The following is a 13681-nucleotide window of genomic DNA, read 5'->3' on the forward strand; positions in this document are numbered from 1 at the left end:
CAGTCATTTCTGAGAGAACTGCACTTCGAGAACATTATTGTTGGATAACGCTATTTTATGTTTCATTGGGTTTTTTTTTCATTATATTAGAGTATATACAGGGGTATCTTGATGGTTAAATAACACTATTAATGCAGGATATAATGGCAGTGCTTCGGTTCCTTCTGTAGTCCTAGTCCAAGCCAGACTGTTAGTGAGAGAACTGAAAATACCAATTGCAGTACCTTTGAGGTAGTACTACATTTACATTGATAATATAGTGTGAAACCAAACCTGAAGTCTCAATTAGTCTAACTTCCCATAGACTATTTTGGCCTTCTGGCATAAGCAACTAAAGTAATGGTTGGATTTTTAAAATTTGTAACTGGATGATTAACCCATCTTTGGGTGCAGCACTCCTCACCTCTGCAGTTGATTGGTGCCTCCTGTGTCCTCCTGTGCCATGCCCTGGAACTCGTGTTGCAGCCCACCTTGCCACTTTCCCTCTTGCCTTTTTCTTTTTGTGTGTGTGTGTTTTTTTTTAATTGTAATCTCATGTTTTCCTTTGTTTATGATTTTGCTTTCTGTTATTTGCTCCATATCTTCTGTTCTCCTCTCACCTTCAGTTCTGTTCTGTTCAGTCACTATATGTTGTATCTTTTCCCTACTAGACAGCATGACTGTGTGCATGTTGCCGTAGAGACTAGTGGGCCACATTCAGAGAGCCGCACTCTCTAGCATCAAGTAGAATGTGCAGGTAGCAGGCCAGAAAGACAGGTGCGCTTCCCCTGAAGATTTTGGCGCCGCCCTCAGATTGAGAATCGCTGGCCTTGGGGTATTTCTTTTTATTTTTCCCACAAAGTATAAAAGCCAAGGAGACAAACACTATTGTGGCTTGAAACTGGGCCTTTCAGGTACTTTATGGGGTCGAGCCTTGAACAGATATGGTGTTGAAGCCTGTCATATTTCCCCTTTTATTCTTTTTCCCTTTGAATGGCTTTACAAATTTGTATTCTTTTCTGTCTCCTGATTTTTTTACTTTTCTCCCTCTTGTCAAAACTCTTTTCTTTTAGTTATGTCCCAAGATGTCAAATCTCCCTTTAACTTCCACAGCCTCATGTCTGTTTTCTTCAGTCCTTTTTGTAGTTCTTTCTGTTTAGTCTGATATAGTTTGGAGCCTTCAGATCCTTGACTTGGCCCAAAATCCTCTGTGGTAAACCATGATAGGCTGTCAGTCTTGGAATGTAACTGGAAATTCCTTTTTTGGATCCAGGAAAGCAGCAAGTATGTTTTTTCTCATTCTTTCAGACAGATGACATCCGAGAATTGCTGTTTACTGTGAGTAATATACAGTGTTGCAGAAACTGGAATCCTAATTAAGGTGGTGGGGGAAGAATTTACAGTCACTGCAGTACCAAATCAGACATTTTAAAAATCATGTGATGCAAAATTATTCAAGATTTTACAAACGGAGAAGGCTTAAAATCTGCTCCAAATAGCATGTACAGATAGTATATTAACTAAATGGATGACTCATATAGTCAGTATTGCTTTTATGTTACAGAATACAGCGTATATGCTGCAATGTGTCATTCACTCCTTCACTGGCATTGTGGCAATGACACAGTTTGTCTTGTAGTAAGAGTCTTTTGTGTTTTGAGTGATGAGACATCCTGGAGATGTGAGGAGGTGGGAAATAATGACCTATATTATGATAAACTCAGCTAATGAAGAGCTCCACAGAAAGCTTTTGTTCACAGTGCAGTGGATTCTTAAGCTTCAGTATAAACTTTGAACAAATACTAGCCTGCTATAATTTTTCTTTAATGCATGTAGAGAGGTTACTGCATGATTTTTATTTAAATAAAATGTTGTGGTAGAGGAATTAGTACTTTTAGTCATAAATACACTGTTAAATCTATAGTTACTACAGGATCTCATGTATAAACTAGCTAGTTTTAAGCATTAAGAATATTGTTTAGAGACTTGAGGGAAAATACATTGAGAAATGTAACCATTGGTGCTGCATTTCTTACAGTAGTTTATTTTTACTTTATGCCCAGACTTTTTCTCCTCACCAAAGGAAAATATTAAATAGCTTTAGTAAAGCAACAAAACTGATCCGCATTTCTGAGATGTTTTGTTTATAATCAACCAGTTTTGAAGTACTTTGTTATGAGTGAAAGGATGAGAGAAAAAGAATGGCTCAAGTCTACTTCACCACAGACTTCCTGTGTGATCTTGGATAAGTCACATAGTCTCTGTGTGTGTGTGGCTTGGTTCCCCATCTATAACATGGGGATAATAGTACTACCCTACTTCACAAGAGTCTTGTGAAGATAAATATATTAAAGATTGTGAAATGCTCAAATACTACAGTAATGAGGGCCACACAAATTCATGTGATAGAGCACAAGAGATAAACACACATCAAAGTACGGCTCTGATACCATCATGGGACCTCAGTAGGCAGACCTGTATGCTTGCATGGAATGCCTTTTGAAGCCAGTGGAGCAAGGTGATTATGGACTTGATTTCAAGTCCAGGGCTTGCTTATTGCTCAAATGGATTTGGAAAAAACTTGTCAGTTGGTATAGCCAATATAAAATTACGTATTTTTTTTGGTATCTAGACCTCTCTATAGGAAAAACAGTCCTCCTTTCTTGTGTTTGCTGTATCAGTTAAGGTGCTTTTATCAGGTGCTCTCCTGGAACTAGATAAACAGATTGTGAGTTCCTTATTCTCATTGGTGGGCTGTTACTTGCACAAGTACTCATTGTCAACAGGAGTATTCATGTATGTAATCACACATGGTGAGTTAAAACTACTCTACATGAAGTTAGTCAAGGTATTCTCTATCTTCTGAACAATGAGACCAGCCATGTTTAATGAGCTAAATCATTGGTAGGTCAATAAAATACCTACTGTACATGGTGAGTATTTTTGTAGTCACACAGATGTGTGTGGCACAGGTGGAGCTGGTAGATCCACCTATAGTCAAGATTGTCTAACACTTTCCATTATAAGACCTTGTTTTCAGTTGCCTGTAGCATTGCCAAACTTTAACTGTTTAGGCTGAAATTTTTCACGCAAGGTGTCTGCTTCAGGCTGAATTTTTTGGGAAAGTTTCAACTAAAATGACTTACATATTTTTAAAAACAAGGTTATGTTTACAGTTTATGGTTTAGTGGTATCTAAAAATGAGGATGCATTGTTTTCCCCTATTAACAATAGTAAGAATCTTTTACACTGAAAAGCCTTAACACCTCATTCTTTGGAGCAGTGACTTGAAATTCAATATAGGGGGTTTTGCTTTTCGTTGCTCCCATGAAAATCTGCCCAACTTTGGCCAAGTTGTAAACCTCTGAAAAATCTCAGTTTGCACATGCTCAGAGTGAATGAACATGGTGCATGCTCAGGCTGATCAGGACTTCTGTAATTGCTCCTCTTGGAAGCTGGAGGGCTACTGTGGTTCCAGGCACCAGCACTGAGAGCAGGGAGACTTGTGCTCTCCATTCTTCCCCTGCTGGTGCCCAGACAGCATAGAGAAGGAGCAAGGCGCCTGGCTCAAATGCAAAGGGGTAAGGAGCTAAAGGGGGAGAGGAGGTGAACACTTGGGCACAGGGACATGGGCTGGGGACGAGCTGTTCTCTGTAGGACCTTGCCTCGTTTGGTGTAGAAGTTGGAAAGTGTATAGTGAATGAGATAGGATGGTTTTGTGATTAAGGCAGTTGGATGCTGCCCTGGAGAACTGGATTCTACCCAGGCCGCTATCACAGAGTTCCTGTGTAATGTTGGGCAAGTCAATTACATCAGAATTTTCACAAGTGGCAACTAACTGAGTGTTCCTTATTTTAAGTGTGCCCACTTGAGATGGCTGGAGCCAAATTTTGCATAAGTGTTAACAACTGCAACTGAAGTTGTCTGGAGGGGGTTTTGTTTTTAAACATATAATGTTATTAAAAATGCTAATTCTGCTCAAAACTACTCTTGGCATGTCAACTTGGGAGTCCCAGGTAGTGGACATTTCTAACAATTTTGGCCTTAATCTTTGTCTCAGATGCCTGTCAGTAAAATAGATATAATAAGACCACTTCATCTCACAGGGATGTTGTGAACATAAATTTATTAATGTTTGTGAAGCACTCACAAGCTACAATGATGAAAGTCATAGAAAAGCCCATGGAGAGATTAATAATTTTGTATTCCTTGCAGGGCTTGGACAGTATATGTTAAATAAGCTCTGGGGCCACACACTGAATGATGAGGATAAAAAGAAATAACTACTCATTCACTGAGCATGGTCCATCCTGTGCACTGAATGATGAAGCATCCTGAGGAACAAATGGTATATGATCATGTAATTAAAGACTCTATCGTAATGCATGCACACAAAGGGACCAAATCTAGATTGCATAGGCAACCTTAATTCTGGTATTCCTGACTTCTGAGTGTTTGACTTTGCAAACTTTCTAATATTTTTAGTGTAGTCATACATACAACACGTGATTATCCCTGTAAAGAATATTGTTGGTGTTGTTTTAAGTTGAAATGCAAAGGCTGGGAAGATTAACATTGTGAAATAGTCTTTTCAAGATAGTAGTAGCAGGGATTGCCATCAGGAGCATATATATGCTTTCCAGTCACTTGTTTAACTATTTTTCCACAAAATCAAACTCCTGTGATGGCAAAAGTCTATCTATCTCAGCTACATGCTATGCTTCCTCAAAAGAGATTTGCTACGTGTGATGGTTCTCAGGGTACACAGGAGTATGGGGAGGGACAGCTCAGTGGTTTGAGCATTGGCCTGCTAAACCCAGGCTTGTGAGTTCAATCCTTGAGGGGGCCATTTAGGGATCTGGGGCAAAAATTGGGGATTGGTCCTGCTTTGAGCAGGAGGTTGGACTAGATGACCTCCTGAGGTCCCTTCCAACCCTGATATTCTATGATTCTATCTTGTTACCCCCCTGCCTCTGGTGAGAGGTAGCCTTGCACATATTGGTTGGGTGTTAGCTTTCTAACTCCACCAGCGTGTTAGCCACTCAAGCACTCTTCTCTGAGCAATGGCAGCCCTGTCTTTGCCTTACAGATTAACAAGAGATGCACCCTTGTACCTGAATTACCTTTGAAGCATTCCCCTGTGATGTCCAGCCCCTGACACTAATATTCACAGAAATCCCAGATTCTCTGCTCCCAAAGAAGCAGTGTACCCCAGTTTTACCTTAAACCACTGTTCCTGAATAACACACAGCAGTTGTAATAAAACAAGATAAAGTTTATTTAAGAAAGAATAGAGAGTGGTAGAAACAAATGATTACAGTATAAAATAAAATCATAAAATGGGAGGTAGGGCCTACATTTATTAATAATTACCTTTTCCTTCTAATAAAGTAGGTTTTCATTCCCAAAGTTTAATCTGTTGCAGAACTGGCTGGCTTCACCTGAAGCAGGATCCAAACTTCCATAAAAACCACCCCTTTTCCACAAGGTGTTTCCTCTCCTCACTCTGTATTACACTGAAACAGTCTTTTGTGTGTCTTCATAGACAGAGAGATCCTGTGTGTAATAATGTTCCTTTTTACTTCCAAGAAGTTTTGATTGTTTGCAGTTGTCTCTGGTGGTTTACCAGTGCTAGTTTTGGGATGGAGCAAGGCTAGACACTTGAGACTCGCATTACATACCTGACTAACCAGGGAGGAGCGACAACTTCCTCCTGCTCCAATTGGCCATCATGTATTATTCCACCGTGACTAACTTTTACATCCAAGTCTGTAAAGCATAGTTTCAATGTAGTTACATTGTTCCATCAATATTACTTTTATGCACATATCAGAATGATTGAGTCTTCACAAGTTATGAGCTTTCTGTAGATACCTTACATGTTATCCCTTGTGGATAAATACTCTGTAAGATATGTTTGGTGTTGTCGTCATCTGAGATGAGAGTTTTTTGCAAAGAAGAGGGAGGAATCTTTGGCAAGGGGCCTCTGGGTCACACCAGGGTGTTGCATTCATCGGCTATATTCATATCATAACTATTCATTATAAGGTAGACCTACTGTACTCACCATATACAGCTTGTGATTAACAAGTCCTACAGGTTTTGGTAGAAGGCTAACAAAGGAAATACGTAAGGTATCGATGATTGATCACATGGTATCCTGGGCAGACCACTTGAGAAAGCTTGATCTCTTTTTGCATAGGATGTCGCAGAAGGCATGGTTGAGTTGGTATTGATGCCCTCTAATAGAGATATATCTGACGGCTGAAGCCTGAGCTAGTAGAGATTGAGGGCAGATCTACACTTAAAAAGCTGTGCTTCTGTAGTGCTTCAGTGAAGATGCTACCAAGCTGTTGGGAGAGTTAATCCATGTCCACAAGAGGTGGTAGCTATGTCAATGGGACAAGCTCTCCGGTCAATATAGCGCTGTCTATGCCTGGGGTTAGGTAGGTATAAGTATGTCGCTCAGAAGTGTGAATTTTTCACACCTTTGAGCGATGCTGTTATACTGATGAAAGTTTTTGTAGTGTAAACCTGGCCTCAGATTCTAAGAAAGGGATGGGACTGAGAACTCACCATCATGCAGATAGTTACTTTGAAAATGTGGCTAGATAGAGAGAATACTGGAGGAGCTGAGGCAGCTCCTACTGCTGATTTGGGTGAAAAACTACCTCAGTAAGACTAGATGAGGAAGTATGTATTTATGAATCTAAAATAATTGCTTAGTTTTTTTAAAAAATGGAATAATTTTGTTTCTATTTTAGAAAACTTAATGAGACCCCTTAAGAACTATGGCATTGCATGGTGAGCATATGTTTTATTTTAAATCAAGCTACTTTACAGATGTATTTCAGATAATTTTATTTTGTATCCTGTTTGAAAGATAAATTTTTGCTTTACTGTTTCAGTATGTCGATGGGTTTCTTGGTAGAAGAGACTGCACCAGTTGTGTGGAGAGGACTCATGGTAATGTCAGCTATAGAGAAATTGTTGAGGCAGGTAAGGTGTTACCTAAAATGTTTTTTTTGCTTGATGGAAAAAAGCGCCTCTGAAGGCTGAACTCCAAGCTGAGCAATTGTTGAAAGAAGTGCCCTTTGTGTGCAATGTTTGAATGTGTGTTGCACATTCACAATGTTTCAAATGTGTGTTTTCCATGACTTAGTGTTTTGCACTGGCTTTTGGGTACTGAAAAAGGGAAAATATGCTTTATAGTAATTAACTTTCTTCTTAATATCAGTCACTTCAGGGGAAATTTCAAAGACTCAAATGACACTTGACTCCCATTGAAACTTGGTGGGAGTCATGCTTAACTGTTAGAAAATCTATTCCTTTATGTCCAGTTGAAAGTTGCAGGATTAATACACCAATGACAAGGAATGTGCATAAATAAAATAAGCATACCACTAGTGTGGAAATGGACACTTGTGAAAATAGTCCAGTGTAGGAGCAGAGTTCAGAATGACCCTGCTTCAGTCAGATATTTAAACATATGCCTAACTTTAAGCTTGTGAGTAGCCTCATATCATCAGCGTTTTCAGTGTCACTGCTCATAATTTTCTTGAATGGATGTTCAGAGCTGAGACTTTATTTCTGTTAAGAATTAAAATCTCTGGGTATTCCATTCATTTTGGTTCCGATACATTCAGTTTATGTATTGAATTTAAAACAGGTATCTTCCACTTAACTATGGTGGGCTTTCAACACTATTGAGGGTTAGAGAATTGAACCTAAGCATTAGGAAAGAGGAAAAGTAAAACTTGTTGCATTTCAGTATGCTCCTCAGACAAAGCTGTGGTAGGGGCCACGCATGCTTAAAGTATTCAACTCCAATGTTTATATCTTTTCTGATACTTTTTGTGGGTTTTATACTATTTTTTAAAATGGTGGTGTTTTCAGATTTGACTAAATCAGATGTAGATATTTGAATATGAATACAAGGAACCATGCATGTCTTTAGGGCCTACTTTCTTCACACGTTTGTTTATTCACCTACCACCCAGATAGGGTGCTCATGTGTATACTATATGAAAATCGTTAGACATTGTCTTTGTGTAATGCAAATTTATCATTAGTTAATGTATTCATTTTCTGGTTTTGACATTCGGAAGATGGGTGGCTTTTTTGTTTGTTGGCAGACATATTTTCCCTTCTCAATATGAATGGAACTGTGATGTACTAATGAACTAAAAGAAATGCATTAAGGCTACATGTTTAGGCTTTTGCATAGTGGCCCACATTGCTCACTGTTGACATCTATTTCAGTGATTTAAAAAAATACAGCTAAGCGACTGCAAGAGTTCTGCTTGACCTCAGCAAGTTCTTCCAAATCACTTCATTTCCAGCCTGTTCCCATCCTAGTGCTGTTGATTTCCCCTGTTTCTGGTACAGGCTTCACAATAGGTCTTTGTGGTTAACATCCCACCAATCAGATAAGCCATAATTTAGGGGGAGGATATTTTTCTGCATTAATAATGTGCCAATGGCTGGGCCAGGCAACTCCATCTCCTTGGCGTGCTGTGTTGGTTAAGATCACAAAAGCTACAGAACCTAAAACTTCAGAGATGATGCTGAAATCAGCACCTGCTGTATTCACAAACCAGTCTCTGGGAGGCCAAGGATTTTTGGCAGGCAGACCATTGCTATTATTTCAATCATTGGTATCGCCAAATGGGAAGCAGATGCCAGTTTCCTTTTCCAGGGTGCTGATAATGGCATATAATGAGTTGGTTGTTACCTAGCAACTAAAGAAGCAGTTGCACTCCAGCAGATCCTTCATTAGGAATGAAACATAGTTCCTTGACTATGGGGGCATTACTGATTTTCCTGAGAATGGAATTTTGCTTTTGAATGAGGCAGGTTTAAACTGCTAGTGGTTTTTGTTTTTTGGCAAGAATTTTCTTGTGTGTGCGTGTGTGGACTAGTCTCCATTAATCCTCCATAAAAAGAAATGGTTGACTTCCTCTCCAGGAAAAAAGAAACTCATAGATCACAGGAAGCATCAGTAGATTCCAGTGAACAGGTAGTTTTTAGTAAATTACTAATAAATTAGCCACCTTGACATGTGCTATTTTAATACCTTTAAGAGGTTATGAAATTTCCTAGTCACATGATTACCAGTCAGTCATTCCATATTATTATTAAATATGGTAGTGTTCCATTATACATTGGAAATTATATAGTGATATTTAGGGGTTCTTAAATCTCTCCCTCTAGGACTTGAATTCTCTTAATCTGTCACTGATCAGTTCCAGCCATTAACTGTTGTTCAACAGGATTATTTTTTAGTCTGAGGTTTGATCCTTTGCAGGAGATCAAAATTCTTCTAGTTGTTTGTATTCACACTAATCTCTTAGTAGTTTAAAGCACGTCCTCAAGAAATAGCTCATTCTCCCCCTTCAGCTACAGATAAACAATCCAAATTACTCTCTTAATCAAGGTTTATAGTATAATATATTGAATTTAAGGAGCTCCCAGACATTCAGACAAGGAGATAAAATATTAAGTAAAGTTTCTGAGATAATTAAGTCAGCCGGCTCTGAAACTGCTAATGCATTTTATGGCATCAAATAGAAAAAGTTCATAGGTTTTCCCATTAAAAATAGGTAATACTGTTTAATGTTCTTTATCAGTTTGAGTACAAAACCTACTTATGCATTCTGGTGTATAGCTTTGCACCATTAAGTACATTTAACAAGCTCTTATTTCTTTTTTTTAATATACAAATAAACTTGATCCACAGCATCTGTTCAGTGCTTCAGAAATTCCAGTGAGGAATCAAAATTCATTTAGGGTGCAAATTCATTATGTGATGATGGATCTGGACAACAGTATTGATGGTACTTAACCACCTTTTGTCTGTTTCTCCCATTTTTTTGGAACCTCTACGGTTCACGGATATACAATTCTTTTTTTGTAAAGTAAATTGTGTTACTAATAATACTTAGCACTTACTGTGTATAGCATCTTACACTCTCACATTCCAAAATTCTTTGCAAACATCAAGCCTCACAATAACCCTTTGAGGTAGGGAAACTAGTGTTAAACCCATTGTAAATGAGGGACACACAGATAGGTTGTCCAAGGGTCTCGTCTCATACATAGTATGTAACAGAACCAAGAACAATGTGATCTGTGTTACAACCTGGCCTACTATCCCTCTGTAATGTCACCTGTATGTTGCAAGTGGATCTAATTCCTTGTGCTTCCAAGCCAAGTGGGTCTGGGCAGTTTCTAGTTTCTAGTTTGAGCTCTGTGTCTGTAAGGTACACTCCCAGGTGCAGACCTCTTCTCTGAACCTGTCCTTGGGACTTGGGACTCCACAGTTCAGCCACCCCAGACCCTGACTTCAAAAGGTCCACCCCAAAGATGTTTAAACATTCTCCTTCATGGGCCTCGGAGAGCTCATACTCTGGTATGAGGGCATATAGGGAGAAATGGACCCGCCACCACTCCAGTTCTTTATCAACTGCCTGCAGCTTGAGACAGAGCATTATGGTATCGTCTAGCTAGCCCGTGGCTTGCTACACCTCTTGCTAAAATTTCTGTATTTTCTTAGAATTTTTTCTTTCTTTCTTTACTTTTGGTTTAGCACAATTTCTGCTTTTGAAAAGGAGAGTTTCTGCCCTTTTTTTTTTTTAAATGCTCAATTTCGACATTTGAATCGTTTCCTCAAGTGCAGGTTATGCCCATGATCCTAAGCTTCAAAACCTGCCAGACCTGCCCGTAGATCTTTCCCCGCATTGGTGGACATTCACTTCGCTTCCCAAGGAGTTTCCCATCCCCTCCAAATGTAAGGTCAGCTCAGGTTTTAAGAGCAAATCTAAGAAATTCAGGGTAGGACAGGCTCAGACTTCTGTTAATGGAGTACTTGCTGAGACTCATGGGATCCAAGTCAGGCCTCTGTACATCAGATCCTCGGAGAGCTCCAATTATCATCTCTACTGCTACGATAAGCAAAGAAGAGAAGGCCCCTTCCCCAGAATGGAATAAGGGAAAGGAAAAGTCATTCCCTTGATCTGGGTCTCAGGAGACCTCGCTTCATTACGGGTGCTGCTGAGGCGCCCGTCCTCTCCAGTACTGAGACCACAGTACTGGCTAAGAAGACCATGCCACTTACTGAGAAATCATCTGGTAAACTATATAAAGTGATGCCTATATTGGCACCAGATTCTGTGTCTGCGAGGACTCCAGAGCTTGGCCTAAATTGTTGTTGTAGCCTGCCGCAATCACACACAAAGGACTTACCAGTTGTACTTCAGTACTGTCTCTGGTACCACTAGATATTCTGACTCCCAGTGTTTCCTATCCAGAGTCCCTGGTACTCTCCAGTCTTTTGAGCCGTGTGCCCTGTCAGCTCCCGGAAGAGCCTGAGTCACTGTTACTGAGGGGTACCAAGAGACACTCCCCACTGCTACTCTCTCATCTGCTGGAGCCTACTTACCCTCTGCTACCAACTTGAATGATGTCTTGCTGTCTGGTACTGTCACGGCCTCCAGTCCCTAATAAATGCTTTGAGGGTTCACAGACACATTTCTGGACAGTATGAACTCGACACCATCCAATAGCTTCTTATCAACAGCTTCCGGTACCTACACAATTACAGGATCCCTTTTGGCTCCCACTACTGACTCTTCCACTGGTACCAATACCATTTCCCTTCCCCCTCCTGCCCCCAGTTGACACAGTAAATGAGTCCTTCTCAGATTCAGGTGTGTCTAAACAGCGTTCCCCTTTTCAATCTCCTTCAATCAGGGTACATTCTGACGATGAAACATTTAGCAGGGGATACACTTAACTTTGGCAAGGACAATATTGGGGTCCTGCCCCTTTCTCTTACATCCCACCAAAGTGAGCTGCTTGAACCCCCTGTACCACTTATGGTGACCAGTTCTACAGGGTGCCATCTCATAAGAGGGCAAGTCAAGAGTCACAACTGCCGTCCTTTAGTCTTTCTACACAGCACACATTACACGGGTGAAAGAGCCGCCTGAGGAAAGGAGCCTTCCCGCAGATCTTCCAATAGGCCACACAATCCCACAGGGGTGGGCTACTCTATTGATTCCAGCCAGTAGGCCACGCTGTCCCGGTGGAAGGGCCGCTTATTGACTCTGGCCATTGGGCCCCGCTGCCCTGGGAGGAAGCACCGCTTTATTGACACTGGCCACTAGGCTGTACTACGACATTTGATAGGGTCATGAACGAGGGACCTAACTGGCTGCTTTTCAGTTTTTTTCCTCCTTCTCGCCGTATGCGACCTGCACCTAACCCTGCAACAGTGCTTTACAAAAATACTGAGAGGTGACCATATGTCAACATAACTGTGAAATGTAATAGCTATAATAGCAATGGTTTCTTATTGTAGGGGGAAAAATAAAGCAAAGCAAACTCCAGTATAGTTAGCAACAGAGCTTTGCATATCAAATTACTATTCATGTTGACATTCTGCTGTTATAACATTATTTCAAGTCTGTTTTTAAAGAAATACCAGTCATTGTTTTGTTGAGATGATCAAAATATTGCCGTTACAATGCATTCCATTAACATAACAGTAGTCATGCAATGTTTTTGGTTAGTCATAACTTACCATAGTAATCACAGATTCTAGTTAGTAAAGCATCCCATGCTTTCAATGTTGTCATAGCGTCAGGTGAAATGCTAAATTCGTTCTTACCCTTTTCCAGGACAGTAAAAGTAATATATATAATAGGCCCTTCAAAATTCTTCAGTGCCATCACACTTGTACAACATTAAAGTTACTAATCGCCATGTTACCAAGGCCTTTCATTCCATTATTATGAAAAGAGGAGAAGGGCCAAATGAAATCTGTTACTGTAAATAAGTTTAAATTCAAATCTCAACTTCTGTTGTTTGGGTCCATCTCTAATACATATTAAATGCAAGAGATGCAAATAGTTGTGTTAAATAAGATGGCCTGCTTGGGTGTATGTGTGTATTCTTATTTAAAAAAAAAAAAAAGGTAGTGAAAAAGATAATATCTGACAGTCAGGTGTTTAGTAGGTTGCTAAAGTTGAGCCACACAAAAAGTACAGAATTTTAAATTAGTTGTATGGGTGTGTGAAGTCTAGCAGAAAGACTGCCTGACTTGCTAGACTCCCTCTAACTATGTTAAAGATAAGAGGGTAGGAAAATATCAGTTTTATTATATGAATTGTACTTGATGGCAAGAGGGACATGAAAAGGTGTGAACTGCTTTCCCAAAACACTGCCAAACTGCAATTTAGCATTCTATACATATAAAATGGTGGGGTCTAAATTGACTGTTACCACTCAAGGAAGAGATCTTGGAGTCATTGTGTATAGGACTCTGAAAACATCCACTCAGCATGCAGTGGCAGTCAAAAAAGCTAACAGAATGTTGGGAATAATTAAGAAAGGGATAGATAATAAGACAGAAAATATCACATTGCCTCTATATAAATCCATGGTATGCCCACATCTTGAATATTGTGTACAGATGTAGTTGCCTCATTTTAAAAAAGGTATATTGGAATTGGAAAAGTTTCAGAAAAGGGGCAACAAAAATTATTAGGGATTTGGAATGGCTGCCATATGAGGAGAGATTAATAAGACTGGGACTTCTCAGCTTGGAAAAGAGAGAACTAAGGGGGGATATGATAGAGATCTATAAAATCATGACTGGTGTGGAGAAAGTAAATAAGGAAGTATTATTTACTCCTCATAA

General features: G+C 39.7%; 1 protein-coding gene across 2 annotated transcripts in view; it reads left to right on the plus strand.

The window, feature by feature from the left end:
- The window catches only part of NUBPL (NUBP iron-sulfur cluster assembly factor, mitochondrial), a 150416-nt gene that overhangs the window by 42719 nt on the left and 94016 nt on the right, over nucleotides 1–13681 (plus strand). For both annotated transcript variants that reach the window (XM_077819011.1, XM_077819012.1), the window contains exons 5-6: nucleotides 6744–6783; nucleotides 6888–6978. In XM_077819011.1, coding sequence (XP_077675137.1) covers nucleotides 6744–6783; nucleotides 6888–6978 — 131 coding nt within the window. The remainder of the gene's footprint in view (nucleotides 1–6743; nucleotides 6784–6887; nucleotides 6979–13681) is intronic.

Source organism: Eretmochelys imbricata, chromosome 6, assembly GCF_965152235.1.
Source record: "Eretmochelys imbricata isolate rEreImb1 chromosome 6, rEreImb1.hap1, whole genome shotgun sequence".
Classification (NCBI taxonomy): domain Eukaryota; kingdom Metazoa; phylum Chordata; order Testudines; family Cheloniidae; genus Eretmochelys; species Eretmochelys imbricata.